At 36.4% G+C, this 11,645-nt stretch overlaps 2 protein-coding genes across 2 annotated transcripts; both read left to right on the top strand.

Moving 5' to 3' along the window:
- The first annotated feature begins 317 nt into the window (after positions 1-317).
- Positions 318-3,736, top strand: LOC113282166 (EEF1A lysine methyltransferase 2-like). Its single transcript, XM_026531117.1, has 7 exons — positions 318-732; positions 1,015-1,140; positions 1,952-2,152; positions 2,265-2,361; positions 2,742-2,845; positions 3,145-3,196; positions 3,348-3,736. Exons 1-7 carry the CDS (start codon positions 512-514, stop codon positions 3,564-3,566), a joined length of 1,020 nt encoding a protein of 339 aa, XP_026386902.1. The 5' UTR covers positions 318-511; the 3' UTR covers positions 3,567-3,736.
- A 1,497-nt stretch (positions 3,737-5,233) lies between these two features.
- Positions 5,234-5,881, top strand: LOC113279280. Its single transcript, XM_026527978.1, has one exon. The coding sequence runs from the start codon at positions 5,234-5,236 to the stop codon at positions 5,879-5,881; it is 648 nt and encodes a 215-aa protein (XP_026383763.1).
- Positions 5,882-11,645: the final 5,764 nt, after the last annotated feature.

The following is an 11,645-nucleotide window of genomic DNA, read 5'->3' as shown; positions in this document are numbered from 1 at the left end:
TAGGGGATACCAGATTAGGTTGGGTGTACCAAAATCATAATAAGACAAAACAGATTTTCATATAGGACAAAATAATTTTTTCCTTGACTTGGTACATCCCCACCTAACCTGACACCCCATTAGCAGTCTTGCCCATAATGGGTGCAAAAGTGAGAAACTACGTCATTTAACTGGTGCATAGGAATAGGCTACCAGCTACCACTGCAAGAGTCGCTGTCTCGCTGATAATCGTCCCGTTTTGGTTCAAGGACATTATCGTCAATCAATAGAAAACTGAGGGTATTTCAGTTGATCAACTCCTCGAAAAGAAAGAAAAACAGACGAAACTAGAAAAAAGAAACAACAATTCCATAGTTTCCCCAATTCAGACTGTCCTCCCTTGGTTCTCATTCTTTACATTTCTATCATCTCTACTAGCGCTGAAAGACTTACATTTCTGAAATCTAGGGTTTCGCTCTCTTCCAATCTATCTATCTACCTACTTTATATACATCTTATTTGTTAATTACTCATGGCTGGAATGAGATGGCCACCAGAAGATTCTGAGATATCTCAGACACGAGCAGTTACGGTAACTCCAGCGGACCTAATCTCTGATGATGATCGCTCTGTTGCAGCCGATTCTTGGTCTATAAAGAGTGATTATGGAAGTACTTTAGATGATGAACAGAGACACGTCGATGCTTCTGATGCGCTTTCCTCTGGGATATTTCGAGCTGCATCCGATTGCAGGTAACCTTGATTTGTAACGTTACTACTGATTTTCGTTAACCTTTGATTTTATGGGCTTAATTTGTTATTTTATAATAATTTGGAACTGGTTTGGGACTAAAATGATATTGTGATGCCATAGATTAGGTTGAAAAATTAATACGGAAATTTTTAATCACTGTTTCGGAATTCTGTTGATATTAACAAAGTAGAGTGATCTTCGGGTAGCTATAATGCTGGTAGAAATTCTCAGTATAAGTTGATTGATGGTAGTATTATCTATTGTACTTTGTGTGGAATCAGTTCCGATAAGGAGGCGCCAGATGCTGAAGTGGAACCTTCAGTTTTGGGTTTACAAAGCTACTGGGATTCCACATACGCTGAAGAGTTGGCAAATTTTCATGAACATGGCCATGCTGGTGAAGTTTGGTAAGTTTTGTGATCATAACAGTATAATTACAAGAGATCTAAATGGTTTCGTTTATCATTTATCGGCCGGTTGCGGTGTTAGGTTGTTATGTAAATTGTAAACAAACTGACTGTCTCTCTTCCGTTAACTGTATCCTTTTGAGTTAGATAATTTGTATTCTTGTTCTGTAACATATAAACCCCTTAATCTTCTAATACATTCTGCATACTTATTAACTCTTTGTTACTAAAGTTTGTTCTCCACGACGAGCTTCATTTACTTATTGTTTATGTTGTCTTACTAGAAACAAGAATGAGTTATCAACTGCTTAATATATATCTCACTAGTAATTGCCTGAGATTGCTTAAGGCGGGACTTGAACTCAAGTATCCTTCTGCTGATCACTTATATTTCTCTCAACTAGACCACGAAGTTGGTGTGGTAAATTTAGAACACAGGAAATGTTCATTAGGAGTGGTTGACTGGGTGAGTTATTGAGATGTATTAACCAGGGAGCCTCTTTGTATGCACATCTGAGTCATATCATGTATTCTTTATCACTGCTCAACGATCTGCGGAATACGAAAACATAATGCTAGGATCTGGTTGAGTTCCACCTTTCCGTGTGAAAGGATATTTGTCTTTCTTTTGTTAAAGATGGCAGGTGATAAACACAATTTCTCATCTGTTAAGTAATATATTTTCCCTGTTGAATGTTCTTAGGCCGTGGTAGATAATCTGGGATATTATATTTTTCCCATCTGCTTTAACTAATTTTCGCTATTCCTTTCTTGTGTTCATATATGTATATGCTTTGTTCTGATTTTCTAGGTTTGGAGCTGATGTGATGGACACTGTTGCGGCTTGGACCAAGAACTTATGCACCAATGTTTCTCCAGATAATATGCAAGATCTTGCTAATGACGTCAGCAAATCAGACTCTGAGACTCATAGTGCTGATTTGTCTACTTGGAGTGTGCTTGACATTGGAACTGGCAATGGTCTGTTTCTTCAGGAATTTGCAAAGCAAGGGTACTGATTGAAAGTTTAAACCGTACTTTTTTGTTTCACTTTAGGCAGCTATCTGATCCAGATGCCAGGATGTGTGCTTACAATTTTTTGGCGTACTATTGTATTCTTTCAGGTTCACTGATTTGACGGGCACGGATTATAGTGAAGGGGCAGTTGACCTTGCTCGCGGCCTTGCTGAACGTGATGGATTCACCAACATCACCTTTATGGTTTGTGTACCTCTCGGAATATATTGTTCTCTCTTATGTACCTTTTCCCTTTTTTCCTCTGTGCCGCTCCAATCAAAGTGCATGTAGTTTAAGAAATTTTTGGCTGTCTGAAATCACTTGGAGTTTTGGTAGGCTGCTTATGGTACCTGCAAATGTTTTAATTTAGTGAAGCTAAGCGCAAAGCCAACTATCCTGCAAATTAACCGAGTTAATGAATGCTATTTTCATTCTTAAATTAGAACCCGCATCTGCTATATGCTCTCAAGTGAAAGTAACATTTGGTGTTTCATATTCCTATGCATTATTATGCGTGTTTGGATTTGTTTCTTCAGGTTGTTTATACTCTCGTCTCATTATCTTTGTTTGTGTTGCCAACATAGGTTGATGATATTCTTGAGACTAAGTTGGAGAGGCAGTTCCGTCTTGTTGTGGATAAGGGGACTCTTGATGCTATTGGTTTGCATCCTGATGGCCATATTAAAAAGTAACAACCCACATTATTTCTGCATATTCTTTTAATCATCTAGTACATATATGTGCTATGTTTTATATACTGAATCTTACCCAAATGACTCTTTCTAGTTAAGTTTTTCACCAAACCAGACCATATGCTTTCTATAAATAAGTAGCCTAAATGTTTTCCTTAAAATAGGCGATCCAAAGAAGTTCTGGTAGGATAATGTATAGCAGCATATGTTTCTTATGATAGGGTAGACAGGAAATGGAAGTTAGTATAATAAAATTCAACTGTTGACTCTTTCCCTGAACTTTCTTATTCTTCAGGATCATGTATTGGGATACGGTTGCAAAGTTGGTTTCCCCTGGTGGAATACTGGTAAAATTGCCTGCCTTCTCTCTTAAGCATAAGATGACTATCTTTTCTAAGTGTGAAAATTTCTGACAATTATATATGATCCTCCAGTTTCTAAATTCTGACTGAAACTTAAAAAGTCATTTATTATTTTTTGCTTTAAATGTCTGCATAGGTTATCACATCATGTAATAGCACTAAGGATGAATTGATGCAAGAAGTTGAAGCTTTCAATCAGAGGAAGCTTGCCGCTGATCCCTTGGCTACTTCATTTCGATATGTTAGTCATGTGAGGACATATCCTACATTCATGTTTGGAGGATCTGAAGGTTCACGTGTCGCCACTGTTGCATTTGTCCGCAACTACATGAGAAATCTGATATTTTCTTTGTAGTTTGCTTTTGGGTTTTAGAAATCTTGGAGGGGTAGCAAAGAGGAGAGACAAAAGGGGGAATGAAAGTGTGTGGATAAATATTGGAAGGCAGACTAAAATCGTCTTCAACTTAGATTTCTGTTCAACTTATTTGCCCCATAATTTTAATGTTTGATTTTAATTCCCCGAAATACCTCTTTTACCTCTCACATGTAGCACACTCTTTCCTAAAAGAAAACTACCTCACCGGATTTGCGCTTCTGCTTATGTCTCGATCTGAAGGAGATCATGAGAAAGATGGTTCTAAAGAACGATGGTCGTGGGTTCAACTTCAGATTATCCTGGCTAGTTTTGAGGCCGACCAAAATCTGTTTCACTCAAAACTGTTCAGTAATTCCTCTTCAAATTATCTTGAGGAAAATATTTGGGTTTAAGAACAATTGGCTGATAAGAAACTTACGCGATGGCTGATTGTTCTTAATCCATGTCAACCGGTAATGGGCAGATGTTCTTTATTTTTATGGCCGATTGTTTTTGATGTTCTTGATCCACGAAGAATATCAATCGGAATCGGTATATGTTTTACATTTTTATGGTGATTGATCACATTCGGCGGATACAATCCTCTTTGAATACTGATTGATAAAAAAACTCAAAGATGATAGTTTTTCACATAACATACGTTTATAATTGGTGGACAAGGTTCCTCCCATGTGAGGCCTATTCTTATGCACATGCAAGTCAAAAAAAAAGTTGTTTGGCATACTAGGTGGCATGGCAAATCAATTGCGCCACTATGAGAAAACCAGGGAGCAATTGAGTTTCTAGCGAGCGTTATTATCCAGAACGCTGGCGATATTATGAGTATCGCTGGCGTCATACATTCCATCGTGCGATATAAATAGTGTCGCTGGCGATATTAAGATTATCGACCAGTAGTTATTTCGCAACGGCTATTTCCCCCCGCTGGTTCCTATATATACGCCCTTGTACTTCTCCGAGTTACTCACACCTACTTCTACCTATATTTCACCAATTTCTCTATCTCTGTTCTCATTTTAATTTTCATAATCATCAATGGCGAGATCCAATGAAGAGAGGAATGTTATTATGAATCGGTTTAGATCACAACAAGAAATACATCGAAGGAGGTTGCAACAACTTGATGACGAGGAAGCTGAAGATAATAAACTAATCGACACTTTGATGCTTGTACATATGGGCCAAATACCTAGAGTTCCAGAGCCACAAGAAGTATTCTCAAGAAGGTATAGTATCGAGGGAGGGAATTTTACCATCAAAAGCTGATGCACGATTATTTTCTTCCCAATTGTGTGTCCTCTGATCAAAATTTTCAAGGTCGATTCTGTATGCCTCGTCATCTGGTGAAAGAGATTATTGAAGAGCTTTGTCGAGTAGAACCTCAATTTAATTATCAGTTTGATGCACTCAATATTAGAGGTCATAGTCCTGAACAAAAAGTTACTTCGGCTTTAAGGATTCTAGGTTATGGCAGACCAGCGGATGCGAACGATGAGTACCTTCGTATGGGTAAAACATTTGTAAAGTAATGATTAATCATTTTGGTTCAACATATTTACGAAAACCAACCGAGGAAGATGTTAGACAAATATTGAGGGAGAATGAGGAAAGGGGATTCCCAGGAATATCTAGGTAGTCTTGACTGTATGCATTGGGTATGGAAAGGATGCCCTGTTTATTGGGCCGGTCAATATAAGGGTCATTATCCTAAACCAACCGTTATCCTTGAAGCTAACGCTTCTTATGATTGTTGGATGTGGCACACTTTTTTTGGTCTTCCGGATTCACAAAATGATATTGATGTTTTACACAAGTCGCCTCTGTTTGAAGATCTGAAGTATGGAATTTGTCCCCAAGTCCGTTTCACAATCAACGGCCACCAGTACACTCATGGGTATTATCTTGCGGATGGTATCTACCCAAAATGGTCCACCTTGGTTCAATGCTATCGTCATCCTCCTGCCGGTGCGTTGGAGCGTTCATACCGGTATTTTAACACCGCCCAAATGGCGGCGAGGAAGGATGTGGAACGCGCTTTTGGAATTTTGAAGAGGACGTTCGCTGTCATTTGTGGCCCATATCGTGGGTTGAGTCCTCGTGAAATGCACAAGACTATGCTCACTTGCATAATTCTTCGTAACATGGTTATTCAGGAAACCTATCGTGATTCAGAATGGATTAACTATGAAGATGAAGATCTGAGGCCAGAGATTCAACCACAAAGAGGGGTCCCTGCAAGGAATTATGCTCAAATGACTAATTACATTCAGAACCAGAATTTGTATGACAATTGAAGAGATGATCTGATAGTGAATCTTTGGGTAGAGCTTGGAAGATAAGTTATGTATTTTAAGTTATGTCTAACTTATTTTGGTTTAGTTATATCTATGTATTTTGGTTTAAGTTAATATGCGAAACTTATTTAAGTGGACTGCAACAACATTTCAAATTAATCAACTTTTCATTTCAAACTAATATTAAGTAGAATGCAACAACAACATATCAAATTAAAATGCAATACTTCAAATTAAAACTTAAATTAATACATCAATCATCCAGAGGAACTACTACATCGAACTCATCATCTGACTCATCCTCATCATCATCATGGTTGTTAGTAAATCCAGCATGTTGTTCAATTTGTGCTTGAATCCTGTCAAATTCGATTTGCCACACATGTTTTTGTTGGGCATTCATAATTGAAGTTTTAGCTTGAAGAATGTTATGCTTGTCATAGTCAAACCCAAATTTTTCTTGAGAAAGACGACTTTTCTTACTTTCCTTGTTTTGAAATTTCCTATCAACCGCTCTTTGCTTCTCGACGGTCTTTTGATGTTCCATAAACTCCATCATGTTAAATCCATCGGAACTTGCTCCTTCTTGGGCTAATTTTGGGTTTCTTGGGGTATCTGGTGAAGAATTTGATGGACCTGGTGAAAATGGTGAAGAATTTGGTGTTGAGGGAGAAGAATTATATGGTGACCTTTCAGGTACTTGTTGATTACCTACTAACACATGTGGATTATATTTGTTCAACACCTTCAAAATATGATAACAACTTTCGAAAGCGAACTGTTTGCCATGTTTTCGCTGCCAATCCGTACAAACCTTTCTTTCAACATCAACATCCACAAGACAACTCTCCCGACCTCTCTTGACTTGCATTATCAATCCAACATAAGCGATTACTTCCCTGTTGATTACAATGAAGTGTTTTGCCAAAACTTTTGCATCACGAGAATTGATGTTCATGGTTTCTTCTTCATATTTAGGAAATATATTTTCTCACATGGTGTTACCATGTTGTTGTGCACCATCGATACAATCTTGGGTAAAAAAAACATAATTACGACAACTGCATTCATCTTCTATCATGGTGTATTTTGTACCTCGGACTTTGACCTTTTTACCTTTACAGTTGCCCTGGATTTGAGATTGTGAATCCATATTACAAGAAATTAAGAATTGTAGAGAAGGTATGATTGTTTTAGATTTGAAGAAGATTGAGAAATTCTAGAGAGATTTGGAAATTCTGGTGTGAGTTGAAATGAGTTTAAAATTGAGTATTTATAGAGGGGAAGAATTGTAGCAGTTGGATGAGGAACTGATTAGCGATGATCAAAACGGCGAGGGATATACTGACTAGCACTGGCGCTGGAATGACCAGCGAGCGATGTTTAAACCATCTAGCGATGGAAACTCTATCGCTCGCTGGAAAATCCGTCGTGTATGCCTATATGTTATGATTGACATATAGGCATATACGTTTGGCACTTTGGCATACCCATAATGGGTGCATATATGGCGAAATTTGATGTTTGCCATATGCATAGGAATATGCCCGACGATTGCAAAAAAGAACTATAATTTAGGAGAATTTTTCTGCAATTTATTTTTTGCCAGAATCGGCTGATATAAATGGACTTATTAATAGATTATAAACTTGGCATTTTCCTTGATTGTTTTGCTCATAACTTCTTCTTCCAACGCTGGAATGACCTCATTCTTTTTGGTTTGAACTAATATTTTCATTTTCTAGAAGACGAAGATAAAAAATTCCTAGATTGGGAGAAGTTTTAATCAGTCTCGGGTCCAAGGAAGTAGAGTATTACATGTAGAAATGGATCCAAGACCGAGTGAAACTTGTCCAAATATAGGAATTGTTATCTCTGTCTTGTATATAATGAATAAATGACTTCAACTCAAAAAGAATGAGGTCATCAAATACATAAGACTTCATATAACATGTGAGTATTCAAGTTATGAAGCTTTATTTCCCTTATTCTTCTTAAGTTTACAAGATGGATCCTACAGAGTATAAGAGATTGATTAACACCATGTTTGTTTGCATCTGACTCATAATATGGATCTGAGTCAACCCCTGACTCGCACCGAGTCATATGTCAGATAGTTTTTTTTAAATTGAGTCAGATTTGACTCGCTATCTGATTCAGACTCATTCGAGTCAGGTAACAAAATACACATGGCTTATGAGATCAAGCTACTGACTCACATATTTTTGAGTCAGTTGAGTTAGATCTGACTCAAAAAACAAACATATTGAGTCAGATCCAGATGAGTTAGGTGATTTCACTCGGATCTCGATGAGACAGATCCACTTGAGTCAGATGATTTCACTCAGATCCAGACGACTCAGATGAGTCAGGAATAAACAAATGAGGTGCAAGACTATAAGTCTATAACCATTATAATTTCTCCTAATTTTTATCCCTAAGATCACATCAGTGGGACCTAAGTTTTTCATGTCAAAGTTCTCATTCAGCATGTTCTTAGTGGCTTCCATGTTTGTAACAAGTATAAGCATATCATCAACATACAAGCATACAACCACACATACATTGCTCACAGTTTAGCGTAAATACATTTGTTAGATCCCCTGACTTAAAAAACCAACTAGAAATCATCACATGATTAAATTTTTCATGCCACTCTTAATGTGCTTGTTTCAAACTATAGAAATATTTGTTCAGCTTACAATCTTTGTCTTCACAACATTTCACTATAAAGCTCTCATATTGGTCCATATAAATTCTTCATCTACTTCGCGATTAGAAAAATTATCTTTACATCCACCCGAATATCCCCAAATTATGAATGGCAGCTATAACAAGCCATGTTTGGAAGGCTCTCGCATATCGATACAGGTCTCTGAAAATGAGTGTCAGTTGGATGTCAACAAGTGTAATAACTCTATCATGAGGAGAGTAATTTTTGCCAGTGATCTACACCATTAAAGGTGGCTAAAGCTAAGTTAAAGTCTATGTGGCAGCTGCAACCATGGATAATATTTCATCTTGGTTATAAATTTTTTCTGTTTTAAATTCTCGTGCACGAGGTTGTTTTATATGATATAAAACACTTATTATTAAGATATTAAAATTCTTATTTTTTTAAATAAGTTCTTAAATAACTCTTGCTTCTCCGTAACTTTTCTTTTTCCTAGTTTAAGATATAAACAAATCGTTTTACTATTAATTTGACATCCATAATATAGAGGAAAATGATTTGGTGTCCCTAGAATTTTCGTTACTTTTTAACTTGACGGGACTGTCCCTACGTGATTTCATTGTTTTGTCTGCATATCCATCAAATTTTGGTAGATTTTGAGAACTTGAGGGCACATAGGTACTCTCTGTTAAAATCATTTATTCTGTTCTCCCAAACCACCACCAGGAATACCATCGTTATCATTACAGTTAAGAACATCATCCCCAATACCACTTCCTTACTCTCTTCTTCTTCGAATTGTTGTTGTTCCCCCCAATTTTGTGCCATAACCGAATCATAACACGACAGTGCAACCGCCGCCGTCTCCACCACCACCACTACCAACTTAGATCTCTGCTTCAATTCTAGTAACATAGAATCACCGTCAACACTATCTTCAGACTCCAAGTCACGGTGCCACCGCCGTCAACTCCACCACCACAACCAACATTTTATTTTTCCAAATCGATAAACTTTAATCAAATCAAAGGAATCAATGTTAAATTTCTATTAAATACATCAATCATAAGTACCCAATTTATAATAAATTCCATCCATTTGAGTGAATTTGATTGATTACCGTACCAAAGTTCTTGCAGCACCTGACAATCTATATAGTGAAGAACAACCAAATTGCTTGAGTAAACGAACATCGGAAGATGAGATGAGAATCAGTGACGTTCTAACCTTCAACACAACAATAAAAACCTTAATTTATTGAATAGTGTATAGTGGTAGTTTATGAGACAGAAAAAAAAAAGATGAAGAGGAAGAGAAAGGTGGCGAGGAAAGTTTAAAGTTTTATAAAAAATTTAGACATGTGCCTCATCGTAAGTTTTTCCGCGACACGTGGGACAAAATAAGTAGCTGACGTGGGACAAAATAAATAGCGGGTATGTAGAATTTGATGTGGTGTGTCTTATATAGTACCAAATTTAGGCAGAGATCAACCCCTTATTCCATTGGTTCTATCATTCATCTTCCACCACTATCATAAAAATATAATTATGAGCTATTAAAAATTTCATCTAGCAATTTACTATTTGATTCATGTAATAGTATATTAGTTAATATACATTTACACCTTCAATGATGAAGAGAAAAACAAGGAGAGTAACACCTGTCTTATAGAATGACAAAGGTGCACCTATGTTGGCTCTCCACCACCACCAGCACAATCGCCACAGCCACCACTTAAATATCCAGTCAAAATTGTAAAAAAAATTACAACGATACCGTGCCATTATGGAACTGACAGCATTATTATTTTTGTGCACAATTGTAGACTAATTGAAAGAAATGTACAGATGAATTGAGTAACATAAAGAATACAAATACCGATCTTTTTACAAATAAACTCAGCTTCAAACTGTATATTAGTTCTTTCTTACTGATTGCTTGTAATGAAATTTGGCGGCTCGCCTTCAAAAAGATACAAATCGCTAGATATTGACCCCGATACATCAATGAAGGCATTAAATCACCAGCACTGCTTCCACCCCCATGCCATTATGGCAGGGGAAATCCACTAATAGTTCTATGAAATAAAATTATCAAGCAGATATTTTCTACAAAATCCATTATAATGTTTTTTTTTGAGAAAAGAAGGTTATATTAATGAAAAAAAATTGTACAAAGCCAGGAAAACAATTCACACTCTAACTACATGTGTAGAATTGTTTCCTAATTGAACAAAGTTTGATTTACAGTGAACCCTCTAAAGACATCACTCTCAAATAACCATAAGATAAGAGTCTGTTTGATATTCAAACAAAGTTCCTCCACCATTTTCTTCCTTCCACCAAAAGTTCTGGAGTTCCTCTCATTCCACAAATGCCACATAACAACATATATGAGTTTATCCCAAACTTTCCAGCATCTTCCTTGTAAGGTAACACCATTCTAAAATTCAAACAGTTCCAATACTGTCACGTAAGTACCACTACTCACATGACAAGACTGAAGGAAATACTTCCACACCTCTTGAACAAAATCACAGTGAATGAACAAGTGGCCATAATTTTCCACCCCCTTCTTACAAGTATTACATAAATCATTTTGTATATCAATTCCCCTGTGCTTCAACATACTTAATATAGGAAATGAATTATGAAAATTTGCCCATAACATGAAATTTACCTTAGGAGGGATATCTTTTCTCCACAAATACTTGACAAAATTGCATTCTTTATTATCCTGCAATTGAACTTCATATCCCCTTTTCACCGTATAATCTTCAAGAATAGACACTTTATAATGTTGACAAATCTTTTCCAACATTCACATGAAAATAAATCATTTTAAATTTGTTATATTCACTATTTAGTTTCAAATAGTATTATTTCCAGATAAAATTAGAGCAACTTCCTGCAAGATCTTTCCTTAACAAATATTTTTCTACTTTCGGATAAAAACAAATCACTGGCTCAACAGACTTTCTTTTTACTTTTTGGATGACATCCTTGTTAAACTCCAAGTTTCCCAATTTGATATATTTTATTATCTCTCAAACTACTTAGAAATCCCAAGTTTCCTAATTTGAAATTTTTT

The sequence above is a fragment of the Papaver somniferum genome, chromosome 5 (assembly GCF_003573695.1).
Source record: "Papaver somniferum cultivar HN1 chromosome 5, ASM357369v1, whole genome shotgun sequence".
Taxonomy (NCBI): domain Eukaryota; kingdom Viridiplantae; phylum Streptophyta; class Magnoliopsida; order Ranunculales; family Papaveraceae; genus Papaver; species Papaver somniferum.
This window is presented reverse-complemented; position numbering and strand designations above follow the sequence as displayed.

Excerpts from the sequence above, each read along its gene's own strand:
- LOC113279280 (XM_026527978.1), top strand. The coding sequence starts at position 5,234 with ATGCATTGGGTATGGAAAGGATGCCCTGTTTATTGGGCCGGTCAATAT.
- LOC113282166 (XM_026531117.1), top strand. The coding sequence starts at position 512 with ATGGCTGGAATGAGATGGCCACCAGAAGATTCTGAGATATCTCAGACA. Across the intron at positions 2,846-3,144 it reads CCTGATGGCCATATTAAAAA|GATCATGTATTGGGATACGG; the intron begins GTAACAACCCAC and ends CTTATTCTTCAG. Across the intron at positions 3,197-3,347 it reads TTTCCCCTGGTGGAATACTG|GTTATCACATCATGTAATAG; the intron begins GTAAAATTGCCT and ends ATGTCTGCATAG.